Source organism: Sciurus vulgaris (assembly GCF_902686455.1).
Source record: "Sciurus vulgaris genome assembly, chromosome: 6".
Classification (NCBI taxonomy): Eukaryota; Metazoa; Chordata; class Mammalia; order Rodentia; family Sciuridae; genus Sciurus; species Sciurus vulgaris.
In genome coordinates, this window is record NC_136466.1 from 172,197,059 (window position 1) to 172,212,821 (window position 15,763).

General features: G+C 63.0%; 1 protein-coding gene across 3 annotated transcripts in view; it reads left to right on the forward strand.

Moving 5' to 3' along the window:
- SLC12A7 (solute carrier family 12 member 7) overlaps window positions 1–15,763 on the forward strand; it is a 67,966-nt gene that overhangs the window by 32,673 nt on the left and 19,530 nt on the right. For all 3 annotated transcript variants that reach the window (XM_079144522.1, XM_079144524.1, XM_079144523.1), the window contains exons 2-6: window positions 9,342–9,436; window positions 9,786–9,908; window positions 12,377–12,523; window positions 13,576–13,630; window positions 15,119–15,249. In XM_079144522.1, the coding sequence (XP_079000648.1) occupies window positions 9,342–9,436; window positions 9,786–9,908; window positions 12,377–12,523; window positions 13,576–13,630; window positions 15,119–15,249 (551 nt within the window). The remainder of the gene's footprint in view (window positions 1–9,341; window positions 9,437–9,785; window positions 9,909–12,376; window positions 12,524–13,575; window positions 13,631–15,118; window positions 15,250–15,763) is intronic.

Genomic DNA, 15,763 nt, shown 5'->3' on the forward strand with positions numbered 1-15,763 from the left:
GTGGGTTGTCCCTGGGAGACTGAGTGTGGTCCCTGGAGGTCACCAGCTGGGACTCTTCTGCTGTGGGTGCAGAGCTTCAGGGTCCTACTAACTGGGCTGCTCCCCGCTAGGCCTTAAGCCTCCATGCCCAGACAGGCCCCTGCATGACCCCACGGGGCCTGCATCACTGCGGAACCAGGCGGACTTCCTGCCCATGCTTGGTGGCAGGAAGAGGCGGGGGCTGCTGGACGTTGGGGCCGGCGTCCTTAGCCAGCCTGCACGACTGACTGCGGGGAATGTTTCTGGCTGCATCTCGGAGAGCTCTCTGCCCCTCCCTTTAGCACTCCTGAGAGAACTGGGCTGAAGCCTGGACCCAGAGAGGGTGGGAGGAGCATATGCATCCCAGCCGGAGGAGCTGGACAGGCCGCAGCTCAGCCACTTGAGGAGGGTCTGGCTGCAGGCTGGGCCCAGCTCTCCCTCTGGACAGGGAATACTTCCCCAGCCCAGATGGCTGGGAATTAAGGATCTGACCAGGTGTCACAGCAGCCCCCCAGGGCTGTGAGGTGGTGGGCGGACCGCGAATCTGGCGTCTGCCTGCTCAGGGGTGCCTGTGAACCACAGAGGGCCTCTCACACCCAGTGCTTGTCTGGACAGAGTGGCCATCCCTCCCCTGCCGGAGGGCCCTGCCACCTCTGTCTATTGAGAGCCCCCCTCTGGGGACAGCAGCAACCCTCCAGCCCCTGTTCCTTGGGGTCTCCCTCTGGAGGGGTTGCTGCCTGCGGTGCACAAAGTCCCAGAGGCCTCTGTGGGACGCATGGGGATCAGACCAGGGCTGCCTCGGGTGGGCAGCTTTCTGCTGGCATGGGTGTTGAGTCTCTGCAAGTGTTTCCACAGGGGCCGTGTGATCGCCCTGAACACTAGGCTCTGCTGGGGACGTGCCTGTCGTAGTCCCAAGGGTGGTCGTAGCTGCCATGCTTTGAAAGGCATCCACCTGGCTGGACATGCCAGGGCAGGTGGGCGCAGGAAGGCTGTCCACTTTCTAGTGTGGGATGGTTTCCTTGATACAGGGGAAGGGCAGAGGGCCAGGTGAGGCTCCAGCACACAGCAGCCTCAAGGCAGAGGGGCAGGCTGAGGGTCTCTCAGGCAGCAGTGTTAGGTGGGTCTGTGCAGCTCTGTGGCCTCTGCTGGACCTGCTGCCCAGAGGTGGTTGGCCCCAGGGTGCTTCAGGGTCCCCTAGAACATCTGGTGTCCAGGCACCTTGGCCAGCCTTGGCACTTGCCTGGCTTCCAGTGGTCACGGGTGAGGGTCTTGATCAGGTGGTTTGTGGCAGGCCTGTTGGCAGGTCCTCTGATCCTCCACAGCCAGCCAGGCTTGTGCTTTGGGGAGGAAGAGCATACATGTGTCCTTGGCGTCAGGTGGGTGTGCTGTCCCTGCACCCTGTGCTGCTGACCTGCTCACCTGCAGAGGGGTCTGCTGGGTATGCCCACGTGGCGTGGCCCCTGCTCCCCACTCTGTGCAGTTGCCCACTCAGCCTCTGCCATCCTTGCTTTCAGCCAGCAGCACTGGGGCCTCAGGGTGCTGATCCCACTGTTCTTCTGCCCATGGACCCATCTCTGGGTCCTTTGCAGTTGGGCGTTAGGTAGAAAGTGGTGGGGGTCATGCAGGGGCACTTCAGCTGCCGAGCACTCAGGTCGTGCCGTGAGGTGGTTGAGGGAACTTGGGGCCACTTTCTGCAGGAGCTGTTGAGACCACTCAGTGTGCATTTTAAAGGCTCCACAGAGGCGAATTGCCCAGTGATCCCAGTGCTTAGGAGGCTGGGGCAGGAAGATTTCAGGTCTAAGGCCAGTATCAGCAAGTTCGCGAGGCCCTAAGTGACTTAGTGAGATCTTGTCTCAAACGTAAAAAGGGCTGGTGATGTGGCTCGGTGGTCAAGCACCCCTGGGTTCAGTCCCTCGCACACACACACAAGAGGACTGATCACAGGAAGCGGCTGCCAGAGGCTCAGAAGCAGGTGCTGGTGAGGAGAGCAGGGGCACAGGGGCCGGGGCCCAGTGCTCAGCACTGCGGGCTCCTTCCTGCCCCTCCAGCCAGGTCCAGTGGGCTCTTCCTGCAGAGTCCGCCCTGGGGCTTCACAGGTGCTGGCCCCTGGAGGGAGGCCCCTCGTCGGCGCCACTGGTCGCAGCCTGGTGGCCCTGGGAACTTGGGCAGGGCCCGCCCTGTCCAGTGGCCTCCTCTTCTGCAATGTTCCAGGCTTCCTTTCTTCATCCTGTCCTAAAACCCTGCTTGTCACGTTTCTGGGTGACAGAGCAGCTGCACCGTCACAGTGCGAGGTAGGCGGGACGGGGTGACCCCGTGACCTCCTCCCAGCACACAGCCTTGGGAGTCCAGGGCCCTCCATCTGTGCTTGGTGGGGTCCTGTGGCTGTGACCTTCTCTCGATGCCTCTCAGGTGGGGTCCCGGGCTCAGCCTCAATGGCGGGTGGGTGGCTGGCCGTTGCCTCTGATGGGAAACCGGGCATTGCTAGGAGCTATTCCTGTACAAGAGGGGAGGTGCCAGGGACAGGTTTGTCATCTGGGGAGGACATGGGAGGAGTCTGGGGATGTGGTACTCGATCCCGTGGCCTGATGGCACCATGCTGGAACATCTGGCCTGGTGAGAATCCTGGCCTGTCCCTGCAGAGGGACCTGGTCGGGGAGTGCTGCCCCGCCTGCACCTGCCTGCAGGCTGCAGGTTCCGCCCTGCTCCCTGGCTGGCAGTGGTGTCTGTTGAAGTGCGTGGCCGAGGGTGCCTCAGTTGCCGCTGTCCCTTGGCACGCCAGCCCTCTGCTTCGTTCAGTGGGCAGAGCGAGCCCTCCCTCCTGGCAGCTGTGCCCGGCTCTCCGCTCAGGCTTCTGCTTGGTTCCTCCTTTCGTCATGGTAACTGATGGCGACAGGGCTGCTGACACCACAGCAGGTGGGCAGCTTGACCCCAGCCCAGTGGCTCGGCCGAAGCATGACCCTTCACGCTGCCTGGCAGTGTGGCGCCCAGTGACACCAACCAGGCCGGGGCACGCGCGTCCATCTGGGGAAATGCAGGCAAACCCCAGGTAGACACATCTGATTTTTTTCCTTGGCTCTGGTGGAGTGAGGTGGGCTCGTCTTCCTCCTTGGCTTGGGTTCCGCCTGCTGGTTCGGGTCTCCCAGACACGTCTGGAATGGGTATCTCCCTTCTGCCCGGGACCCGAGAATGTGGTGACTGAATGGACATTCGTCAAAAATAATAGGAAAAGCATCGGCGTTGCTGTTTTCTTTCTTTGGTGCCAAGGGCCAAGCCCAGGGCCTGGCGCCTGCCAGTCAAGAGCTCTCCTGCTGCCCTGCACCCTCTTAGCTTCTCTGGAGGTGGGTCTTGCTGAGTCGCCAGGGCTGGCCTGGGACCAGCTGTCCTCCCACCAGCCTCCACAGCTGGGGGACAGGTGACGCTGCACCTGGCTGGCTTGCCGCCTTTTCAGGCTGAATGCTATGGGTCATGGTTCAGGACTTGGGCCAGAGAGTGCTCGGGTGGGCAGCAGATGGGTGCGTCCAGCGCTGCCCGTGGCTCTTGTGGCGTGGACTGAGGGCGAGTCCCTTGGTTGTAGGTGTTTCCTGTTACATTTTTCCAGGTTTCTCAGCAAGCTAGGTTTCGTCCCTTAAGGTAAATAAATGGCCAAGTCTTCACCCAGCTTGAACAAGCTCCTCTTGTTTTCTGCTTTTCCCTCCTCCTAGGCAGCTGTGGGGGCTCCTGTGGAGTCCAGTGGCAGGTGGGGTTGTGTCCAAGCACTGCAAGAGGAGCACTGTGCACCCAGGGTGCCTGTGTCTCGCTGCCCAGGAGCGCCGGTCAGGAAGGGTGGTGTCCTTGAACTCCTTGGAACATAGCAGCTGTGCGCCCAGGTGGCTGGTGGCTCAGATTGGCAGCCTCTCATGCACCACAGCTGGAAGCTAAGAACCCAACCCTGGCTGGGCTGCCTTTTGCTTTCAGAGAGGGCCAGCAGTGGCCCTGACCGGAGCTGGGGTGGAGGACGGTGCAGGGACGGGCTTCAGACCTGCACTTGCCCTTCCACATCCTTCTGGGAGGCAGGAACCTGAGCCCAGCCAGCTGGTGACTTTGTCCAAGGTTGGGAGTGGAGTTTGGCTCCACGGCGGGAGAATCCGAAGCCCTGTGTTCATCCCTCCCAGGGGCAGTGGGCCAGAGGGCCATGCCTGTCTTCTAGACAGAGCTTCTGGTTGAGAGCTCAGCGCTCATCCCTGAGGCCTCCCAAGTGCTGCCCGGGTCCAGTGGATCACAGCCTGAGGTCCCCAAGCTGGCATCCTGAGACAGGAGGCCATGGATAGGCCCCAGCAGCTGCGTTTTACCAAGACCCTCAGCCTACACAGGCGGCAGACGTTCTTGTTTGAATGTGTTCTCCTTTAGGCTTGATTCTGATTTAACTTCAGTCTTGGGAAAAGTTGCAGAAGTAGAGAGAATTCCATCTCCCTATGCCTCAGCTTCCCGTTGACACTGTCCTGTGTCCATTGTCTGTTCCTCCCACCCCTCCTCCCCTCCTCTGCCTGTCTCTATCAAGCACACACTTCTTCCCAAACGGATGAGAGTGTAGCACTCTGGACTTTCCTCAGTGCCTGTCTCTCCAGCTGTGCGAATGGCTGCCTGCACTCTGGACTTTGCTCCGTCTGCCTGTCTCTCTAGCTGTGCGAATGGCTGGCTTGAGTCTTGCTGACGTCCCTTGGTTTGGATCTCCTTGATTCTTGCTTGTGGTCAGACTCAGATGGTGTCCCTGGCAGGAACCCCCCTGAGCATGCCTCCTCTTCCCTGGTGGCAGATCAGGAGCCTCTGGGGCCCACCTGACTGTGATGGGGACGTCAGTCGTGTCCCCTACCATCGTCCTAGGTGCCTGTCAGGAGGTGCAGTGGCCCGTCCATGCCCTGCCTCCCATCTGTCATCGGGCTGTGGAAGGTTCTGAGCAGACCCCTGGTGGTCACTGGTGGGTTCTGCTTCTGCCCTGCCTCCTGGAATGGCTGGTGCTCTGCAGGAGGTGGACCCCTTGTGCTCTGTGGGGAATGTCCGTCAGTGTGTCTCTTGGCCCTGATGGGTTGAGCTTGGCTGGCTCAGAGGTGGAGGTGGGAGACTGGTGGGCTGCTCCAGCCTTTGGACCATCCCTGCCCTGCTCCATGTACACCCTCAGGCTTGGGGCACGTGTCCCTGCGCCCGCCCTGGAATCGCCTCTCCTCCGTGGAGCCCTGGCCTGAGCAGGGGCTGGGAGCTAGGCCGAGTAGCTCCTCATGCCAGCTCCAGCGGATGGGCTGGGAAGCTGCACACACACGTGTGGTCACATGCACCGTGCACATGAGGGGAGGTGGAAGGCCTCCCTCCCTGTGACGGAGTGGGGCATGGTGGCTCAGCTTACTCTGTTCCGCGCTCCCTGGAAGGGAAGTGGCCCAGGACCCAGTGTGCTGGGGACTTGCTCAGACCTGTGCTGCCCTTGCTGGCACACGAAGGGCATCTTGGTGCTGCTCACCCACTGCTCCGTGCAGAGGAACTTGGGCTGCTTGAGGCTTTGTTTGGTTGCCAGCCTGGGTTTGCCCACGTCCAGCACAGCCTCCCATCCCAGCTCTGGGTCTTGGCCTCTTGGCTTCTCCTCCTCCCGCTTTTCCTTCTTTTGAGCATATGAGACGTAAGTGCAGTTCCCAGAGCCCCTCCCTGTGAACGAGCAAGGGCCGGGTTGCTGTGCAGGCCGCTGAGGCCCTGGTTCTGCAGCTCCCTGTGGGTGCACGGCACGGGTGGCCTGGCTGAGCACCGGTGAGCGGGCTGGGTGGGCTCTCAAGCTCCCGCAGAGGAAGGCAGGGTCCAGCAGCTCTGCAGGATTGCAGGCCTCATCCTTGCAGCTGGCCCCAGGGGACCTTCGGGGTGATTCAGGTGGAGGGCCACCTCTGCAGCGAGGATGCTGCCACCCAGGCCTGTGCGCCCCACATCTTTCTCCAGAGTGTCTCTGTTTCAGAGCGTGTGTGTGTGTGCGTGTTTCCCTGGCGCGGTCACTGTCCTCCGTGGATGTCCTGGTCCCACATGGGGATCGTGCACATGGCAGCCGCAGCTGGGGACTTCCCAAGAGCTGTTGTGGTCAGGGACCCTGCAGTGGGTACCTCTGCTGGCGCTGTGGGCCTCTGTGGAGGTGGGGCACACAGGGGGAGCAGGTGGCCTGGCAGGCAGGCCAGTGTCCCTCCAGAGCATGGTCAGTCTGCCCTGTCCTCCCCTCCAGTCCCCCTGACCCTGGCTCCACCAGCCTGGCTCCCCTTGGCCCAGCTCCCCTTGGGCCAGGCCCTGCTGCTGTGTGTCCCAGCTCAAGCGTGCCCACCTTATGTGTCCCGTTTCCGACCTTTGGCCACGTAGACAAGGCCGGACTTGGTGTCCATTCTGTGACAGTCCCTGTAGAGAAGCACCTCCAGGGGAGCGCTGCAGAGCCCTGGACACTGGACGTGGCTCTTGCATGCATGGGTGGCACGTGTGTGCACGTGTGTGTGCATCTTTGTGCACGTGTGTGCGTGTGAGCATCTGTGCACGTGTGGGTCTGCAGACCCCGCTCTCCCCGCTTCCCAGACCCTGAAGGACCAGCTGCATTTTCAGTTCTACTCGTGGCCTGAGGTGCTGGCGCTTGTGTCTAGGGAGAGCGGGCAGCATGTTCCTGGGGGATGTGGGCTGAACTCAGTGGGAAGGCACCTCCACAGGCCCCTCGGGGTCCTCAGAGCCATGCCCAGTCAGACTGCAGGGCAGGCACAGCATGGCCGCGCCCCCTACCCCCGCCCCAGAGCTCTGGACGGAGGACCTGTCCTTCCTGCGTCTGCCGTCCTGTGGCTCCTGGGCAGGGCTGAGGGGAGCCCAGGGAGCCTGTGCAGTGGGATGCCAGGTGGGTCCCAGGTGGGCCTCTGGTCAGAGGCAAGCTGGCCCTGCCAAGGCTTTGCCCTGGGCCACCTGTGTTGGAACATGTGACCAGGCACCACATTTCTGGGCCTAGGAGTGGCCTGGTGTTGAATTTAGGGCTGGGTGCTTTGTCTTCTTTAATGGCTTGCTGGCCTTGACCATTCCAGTCTGTGATCCAGGGCCTGGGTCAGGCCTCTTCTGAGCCACCAGGGCCGAGGTGGGCCTGGACGCATCAGGACGTGTCAGTGCCTCGGGGTTGGTCCCGTGGGGTTCCTGGTAGCAAGCTGTGCTCTGTACAAACGGGATTACTGTAAAGCCAGTGTAATCCACCAGGATCCAGGAGATCTGAAGGTCAAAGCTGCTCATCGTAATCCACCAGGATCCAGGGGATCTGAAACTCAAAGCTGCTGTCAAAACAGCAAAACAAACTGAGTGTGCCCTTGGGCTGTGAGTGCTGGTCACTGACCTGCAGATTGGGTCACTGGTTTTTAAAATGTCTGTCCCCAGAGTGTCAGGAAGGCATGGAGGCACATCACAGCTCGAGTTCCCCAGCTGAAGACTGTGCTGGGGCCCTTGTCACCTGATGCCCCACAAGCAGCCTGGCAGGGTCACTACCTTGTCCAGCCTGGCCTTGTGCTCGTGCTGCAGGAGCTGGGTGGCCCCGTGCACGGGCACAAGGTGCTGACCCGGCCTCCACATTGTGGTCCGTCTACCAAGTGTCCTCCTGGGCCCTTTGTCTTGTTATCTGAGGCTGAGTGTTCGCAGGACTGAGGGGTGATGTGGGCTCAGGGAGGAGCCAGCTCTGGTCCATCTCTCCTTTGAGACCTGCTGCCTCTGCTCCCTCTGACCGCCATGCCTGGTACTCATCTTGCAGCAGGACACCCCTGGAGACCGTGTGTTCCACGTGCCCAGCTGCGTGCCCCTGTCCCCAAATGGGGGACGTGGAGGCCTCCTGCAGTGCCCAGGGCCTTTGTGTGGGTTGCTGTAGCCGCTGGAGCTGGGCCCCAATGTGTGGCCCCTCTCCTCCAGGACCCAGTCTCCTGAGGCTGGGCCGCTGTCATGGGCTGCTGCTGGACTGTCCCTGGAGGGTCTCACTTTGGGTCTGGGTCCCTGCAGGCATCAGCTCTGGGCTCAGTAGGGAAGGAGACAGCCACCTGCTGAGTTGGGCAGGTGGAGGGACCTGCCTGCCAGGGTGAGTCGCAGGGCTCTCCCACTTGCCCTCTGGGTTGCCCTGTGGACGCTCCAGGGGCCCCGAGCTCTGGCGTGGCCCTTCCTGGCCCCTTCCTGCTGCTGAGCCCGGTCCTGGTCTCGTCCATCCCACCCCCAGCTCCCAGGGCCCCTGCGTCCCTGCCGTTCCCGCCAGGGTCGCAGTGACGGTGGGGCTCCTGCACTTCCTCTCAGGCCCAGGGACTCTGGAGGGGGTGCTGCCCCGCCTCCCCCATGGGCCAGCCTGGCCACAGTGCCCGAGTGGTCGTGGAGTGCCTGGCAGGGGGTCGCTGAGGTCACTGTGGCGTGAGTCCGTCTCCCTCGTGGGAACCGAGGCAGTCCTCCGCTGGACTGAGCCTGGCACACGTGCTTCCCGGGATGGGGATCTGGAGCTCCGTGTCTCTGGACCCTGCCACGGAGGGAGTTGGCACCCAGGTCCCTCACAACGGGGCTGCAGGGTTTGTCCTAGCTGTGCAGCAGCCCACATGGGCAGCTGTGCTGGTGTGTTGGGCTGGAGTGTTGCCATCCAGGCTGTGTCCCCTCCTGAGGCACGGGTGTGCTGTTCAGGCAGGCCCCGGGGGGTGGGCAGCGTGGACGCTGCTCTGGGGTCAGAGGCCAGGGGCAGAGAGGGGCCGTGTCCCGACCCTAAGCGTGCCTATGACCCCCAGCCAGGCTCCTGGCACCTCTGTGTCTGTAGGATGTGGTGCCCCTTGACCAGGGTCCTGACCAGTCCTGTGTCTGTAGGATGTGGTGCCCCTTGACCAGGGTCCTGACCGGTCCTGTGTCTGTAGGATGTGGTGCCCCTTGGCCACTCTCAGCCCTTGGGACGGAGGCCAAACAGGCGTGGAACTGACCAGGAGACCCCAGTCCCCGGGAAAGCTGGCCCAGCAGTGAGGCCAGGAGGGTAGCTCTGACATGTGGAGGAGGAAGCTCAGCCTGACCTCGGTCCAGTGGGAGACCTCGAGGCTGGGAATTGGCCATCACAGCCACACTTTATGGGGGCCCAAGGCCTGATTCCGAAAGCCGCGGTGCCAGGGGAGCCCCTGGGGAGCCTCGGGATGTGGACGTGTGGTGGGAGGGCCGTCGGCCACAGACTGGCGTTGCCCTCGGCATGGCCACGTTGGCTGCCCTGCAGGGGACCAGGGCCAGCTGCGGCCCAGGGCTGGCTTCCCTGGCCTCCAGAGGGTCCTTCCTGCTCCCTTGGTCTGAGACGACCCTGTCCTTCCCTGCAGGCGATGGCAACCCCAGAGAGAACAGCCCGTTCATCAGCAGCGTGGAGCTGGAGAGAGAGAGTTGCTTTGAAGGGAAGAACATGGCACTGTTTGAGGTGAGCAGTGGCTTTCACAGGCTGCCCACTGGTGGGCAGGAGCCAGGGCAGCCCCGCCTGGATCACTTGGGCCCTTCACATGTCCAGACGCCAGAGCAGCCGCAGGGCGCAGCCCTCCACCGCTGCCCTCGGGGGCCCTGGGAGCCCTTGGGATCCCTGAACCGGACCACCTGGAGGGCCCAGCCCCTCCCTGGGTGGGGTCCTTGTACCGTGGCCTCTGAGTGCAGGGCCTCTCTGGCTCCTTGCAGCCCAAGGCTCAGCATCAGCAGTGGGCACAGAGGGGCCCACTGGGCATGACCCGCTGGCCCCGGGGTGTAGGTGGATGTGACTGGGGCTTCCCACCTCACAGGAGGAAATGGACAGCAACCCCATGGTGTCCTCGCTGCTGAACAAGCTGGCGAACTACACCAACCTGAGCCAGGGCGTGGTGGAGCACGAGGAGGACGAGGACAGCCGGCGCAGGGAGGCCAAGGTACTGCCGCGTCCCCACCTGCCCACCGTGGTCACCTCTGGCTCAGCTGTCAGGGCCAGCCAGCCTTGCCCTCCCGAGGCGCCTGCGCCTTCACTGCCCCGGCGCCTTGCGGGCACCTCGAGTGTGGCCCAGGCCTCGGGTTGGTCAGGGCGGGGACTGTGCCCTGCGGCTGTCTGGAAGTGCGGCCCCTCCCTGGGCCGCGGGTGCTGCAGGGCTGCCTGCGCCCTCACGGCCAGCCTGGTGATGGTTTCCTGGGAGTTGCTTTGCTTGGGGATTTTTTCCCCAGGAGTCCTTCCTACGAAAGGGGGTCCGCAGGGGCCGTTCTGGTGGGAAGAGGGCTCCAGGAGGGTTTCGCTTCAGATTGTGGGGACCACGGGAAGAAGTGTCCCTGGGGCTCCAGGACAGGACTGTGGGATGCCAGAGTGAGAGGGAAACCTGCCAACCTCAGCAGCAACGTGGGGAGCAACAGGCCAGCTTTGGGAAGAGCCCCGGAGGCCACGGGGCCCCAGATTCACACAGGAGTCCTCCCTCCTCCTTCGCTTGGCTTCTTGCCTTCTTGCAAAGAGCCAACATGGGGAACCTTTGGTGCAGGCCCGCCTCCCCAGGGCACGAGGGGTTGGTGGCGTTACGAGCCCCATTTCCAGAAAGTCAGCGTCCAAGTCTTCCCAGGCTCCCTCGGTGGGGCCAGGTGAGGAGACCTGCCGTGTCTGTCCCTGTGGTACTTTCCCTAACTCTGTTGTTCTTTTGAAAAAACCACCAGAGGCCTTGTTTCCTCTGAAGGGTGGGGTTTGTGGTACCGGGAGAGGTCTGAGTGGGAAGGAGCTGGGTGGCTTCTGTCCCAGGTGGTCCTGCTGGTGGGGGTGACAGCCAAGTCCCAGGGTTGGCAGCAGCTGGCTGCCCTCCCCATTCACATCCGGAGCGCCTCCCGTGTGCCAGTATCCAGCCTGACCTGGCCCTCCACAGCCCTGGGAAGTCAGGCCTGACAAAGTGCCAGATGTCTCCCCCTTTCCTTCCTCTTACGTAGACACAGCAGAACCAACACTGCACTTCTGAGAGACTTGAGTCAAAGACCATGGGGTGCCAGGGCCACAGGGGCCACCCGGGCAGGGCCTGCTGAGGAGGGCCCCTTCCAGGCACAGGACGGTGTCCTCGGAAGCCTACTGGACCACACCTTCTGGGGTCCCCCACCAGGGCCTGCCCCACAGCCGTGCATGGACCCTGCGTGGGGGAATGAATTGTAGTGGTATTTGGTGCCTGGGCTTGTCCTGGGGTTATGGCTGTCCTGCAAGCGGCCCCAGGCCCCAGGAGCTCAGGTGCAGGCAGCCCAGGTATGTGCCCCCCATCTGCTGGAGCCTGTGTTGGGGAGACCTTGTCCCGTGCCAGGGTGTGGGGTCTGGACCTTGACCCTTGCTGGGGGAGGGGGCCTGGTCCAAATGCTTCTGCCTGCAGCCCTCAACCCCAGTGCTGTGCCTGATGCCCCCAGGGCTGTCTGGCCTGCTTAGCCTTCCTCCAGGCACTGTGGAAAGGGCCCAGCTCCTCCCACCGAGCTCTTCAGCCAGTGTCCAGTTGGTGGACTTGTGTACAGAAGGCCCAGGTCAAGTACTAGGACGTTCCACCCTACCCCAGGCACCCAGTTCTCTGTGGTCCCTTGGGCTTGTGGTGCTGGTCCCTGGGCTGGGTTTCAGTCGATGGCAGGACGAGGGCCTCTGTGTCCGGAGGTGGGCAGGTTTCAGTGAGGGTGAATCAGCCACCCCACTGGGGACCAGTCAGGTCCTGGGGGTGGAAGAGGCCAGGGCTGCCCCACGTCCTCCTGCTGAACACACAGTGTGTCCCAAGGCGGGCACTAGTTTCCAGCCAGGACCATTGGTCTGGGCAACTTCTCGGCATCTCCAGCCTCCTGAGCTGTGAGTGGGTCTGTCGATCCCTACAAGCGGCCTTTCAGGAGTGAAGTGCTCTTCAGAAGGACATGGGGTCCCCAGGCTCCGGCCAGAGGACCAGCTGCAGGACTTGCTGCCTCAGGCCGCCGGGGTCAGAGGCTGAGCCCCACGAGCAGGCCGCCACCCGCCCTGGAGGCTGCCTAGCCTTTTCTCTGCCTGGAGGTATCGAGCTGGTATCCTGCTGTCTATGGGCCATTTCATACCGTAGGTCAGACCTTCCTGTGCCCACTTGGCTTGCAGGGGTCAGAGCATACCCTCCTCTCATCTGCACCGCAAGTGCTGGTGCCCAGGCCCTGGGAGGGTGCTGCCCTGGGTCAGCTTCCTGTGTGTGGCTGCCCAGGCCCAGCGTGGACCTCGCTGCCGGGTCTCCTGGGGCTCAGAACTAGGTTCCAGACTTTCAGGCCCAGAGTGTCCTGTGCTCCCAGGACCCCCAGGGCCCGGGAGTGGGGCGCCTGGGGCTCGGCGGGAGCGTCCACCTTCCCGCCTGGCCGCCGCGGGCGCGGCTGCCTGAACAGTGGTGCTCTCTTGCAGGCCCCGGGCATGGGCACCTTCATCGGCGTCTACCTGCCCTGCCTGCAGAACATCCTGGGGGTCATCCTCTTCCTGCGCCTGACCTGGATTGTGGGGGCGGCCGGCGTGCTGGAGTCCTTCCTCATCGTCTCGCTGTGCTGCACCTGCGTGAGTGGCCACCTCCCGGGGGCCCGAGGGCGGGTCCTTCCCGTGGGGAGCTGCAGTGGGCCCGAGTCTCTGGGCAACTGGCTGGGGCTCCGTCCTCAGCATGGCCTGTCTGGGGAGCAGGCGGGGGCCTCCCGCGCCTGGAGAAGCTGCTGTTTCTGTCCCCCGGGGCCTTGCCCGGCGCACCGTGGGGCCTTTACAGTCCCCGGGTGTCACATGCCAGTGCCGCTGGGCCGCCAGGGGATGTGACGCTGCCAGCAGGGCCCCCGGAACCCCAGGTCCCTGTCGTAGAGAACGGGCCCAGCCAGCCACTCCTTCAGGCCCAGACTGGGCGCGCCAGGGCCTCCCCGGTGGCCTGCGAGTCTCTGCCTCCCCGGCTGCCTCGGCTGTTTGTCCTCTGCAGTGCCAGAGCCGCCTCTGCTTAGGAGCAGCTGTTCGGTCCTGGAGTGGCCGGACGTGCCCGCTCTGGGATAACAGGGCCACACAGCTGAGCAGGAGTTCTCTTCAGCACCACCCCGGGCCTCGCTGCCTGTCCCTGGCTGTGTGGTCACTCCTGGTGCCCACAGATGGGCTCTCCTGAGCAGGGGCAGGTAGCTGGAGGTGGGCCCTCCGTGGCTCACCTGAACACCATGGTGCCCCCGGGGGAGGTGGGCACTAGATGGGGCTGCCTGTATCCTGTGGGTACTAGACAGGGTTCTCCTGTGCCCCATGGGTAGGCATAGATGGACTCCTAGTTTGGGTCCCTAGGGTAGATGGGCACTTAGATGGAGCCCACCTTTAGGGCTGGGCAGTATCCCAATCCAGGGTTTCCCTGTGGGTGCAAGGTGAGGCTTTGTGGTGGGCAGGGAGGGGCAGAGCCAGGGAGTCTGAGCCAGGTGTCCAGGGGACCTGCACTTTGATGTCCTGGGGGCCTGAGCTCTTGATCCTAGTCACTCAGTGGTTCCTTTGAGATCAGGAGCCCTGGAGTGCGTGGCTGGGCCCCAGGCAGCTCAGGTCCCGTGCTTGTCAGAGTAGCTCAGAGAGCACCTGTTCTGAAAGGCAGCCTTTCTCTGCAGACAATGCTGACTGCCATCTCCATGAGCGCCATCGCCACCAACGGTGTGGTTCCAGGTGAGGTCCTGCCGTGGGTCTGGGTGAGCCTTGCCCATTGCGGTACCTGAGCTACGTGCATGTGGTGCTGAGTGCTCTCCGCCGTCATGGTGACCGTGATGTGGACCTTGACCCTTCGAGGGCGGCATGGGCATGTGCTGCCCAGGGCTTGCAAAACATGGGCCATTCTCAGGCCCTGGTGCAGACACATCCTCACCTGCCTGCTATCCCCTGTGACTGAGGATGGACTTCCCTGTCCAGGAGGCGGACCTGCTTCTCAACAGGGTCTGGGCCTTTCTGGGTGTCGGTGCGCTGTGTGTGGGCAGTGGCCAGCCTCTGTGTGCTTGGCTCAGTGCAGGGCAGGTGTGTCCCATGTCTGCGCTGGCTGTCACCCTGGGACACTTGCTGGGGAGGCCACCTGGTGAGTGGCCTTTGTTCCTGGGACAGAGGGGCTGGTGTTTATGGTGAGCTCAAGGCCTCCTTTGGATTCTGAGTTTTGATTTGCCGTAGACCATTGGCTCTTTTAAATTGAGCCATTTTTAAGACTAGGCCCAAGTGCCCAGTGTGCAGTGATACTGAGAAGGTGGGTGGCCAGGTGCAGGGCGTGGGTGCAGCTGTGTGCTGGGCTGGCCTCGGTCCTGTTCCTCTTGCTTCTCTGCCGCTTGAGCCTGGGATCCCGCCTGTGTGTCTGTCCCCTGCGGGGAGTGAGCAGAACGGGGTTGTGTGGGGCCGCAACCCGCTGGCCCTGCCATGGGGTCCTCCGGGAGAGCAGCAGTCTCCCGTTGGGGTGAACGAGGAGCAGTGCCATGCTAGTCAACATGTGGTAGTTAGCAAGCCCGTTGGTTCACGGCTGGGTGGTGAACTGAGCACGCGGCCGCCCTGCCCTTGGGGAGCCTCGTATGAGCGGCCAAGCTTGCTTTGCACCCGCTCCTCCTGGTACTCTTGGGCTGCTGGCCTCCCCGCCCCAGCCCCCTCCTCAGCTCAGCCAGCTGGAGGACATGGTGCTGGTCTGGCGAGGCTGTCCAGGCAGGGGGACGGGTAGGGGAAGGGTGCACCCCAGGAGTGCTCTGGACCTTCCTGGTGTCCTGCTGAGGCTGGATGGTATGAGTTCAGGCCATGTCGCCAGTGGATGGACCAGGGAGGGATGTCAGGCCGTGGCCACCCTGTGCACTGGGGACTCTTTAAGGTGACATGGAACACACCAAGCAGCTCCTCAAGGACCTTGCTTCTGCTCTTTTTTTTAAACTAGAGTCACGTGGCCCTCTCGGTGGGAGCCACTGGGCTCTGGGGTGCAATGGCCCCGACTGCTGCCTGCGCCAGCCTCTTTCCACAGGAAGCAACGCTTGGGCTCACAGGGCGAGGGCCTCTCCAGCACTGCCTGCAGCCTTGAGGGTGGGCTGGGCCATGTCCCTTCTCGGGGCCCCTGCTTTGCCCATGAGCATGCTGCTCTGCTGTCCCAGTCCACTGGGAGACGCCCCTCATGGGCTTCTCTCGTTCTGCTGCTTGTAGCTGGAGGTTCATACTACATGATATCCCGGTCGCTGGGGCCCGAGTTTGGAGGGGCCGTGGGCCTCTGCTTCTACCTGGGCACCACGTTTGCAGGCGCCATGTACATCCTGGGCACCATCGAGATCTTTTTGGTGAGTGTGCTGTGGTTGGGGTCCCTCGCTGAGGCCTGTTTGCATGGTGCTGGAAGGGCCCCACCCACGCCCCCCCTTGGCGTACGTGCCCCTCTGCACCCTGCCCTGCACCCTGCTGCCTGTTGGGCTCCAGAGCCGAACCCCTGCCTCCTTGGCTTAGGCTGCAGATGGAGCTCCGGGTGCCGGCTGTCAGCTGTGGCAGGCGTCCCTTGGAACACGCTTACTACCTCTCCGCTAGGAGCCCCATGCTTGCCGAGAGAACCCATCAGGGCCGTCTGAGCCTTGGTGTCAGTGTGGCCCCGTGACAGGGTCCCGGCCTCTCCCGAGGTCCCTGCTTTTCGATGCAGCCTGTTGGGTGACGTGTTTCTGCTCGGCTGCTGTTGCTGCTGGCAGACGTTCTGCATGGTTAGCAGAAGGCTTTCCCCCAAAAGCTGAAGTGCTCACACTGGGTGTTTAGTGGACTCTGGAGCAGGAGTGTCCTGCTGGCTCTCAGAGGCCAGAGACGGCCTGTTGG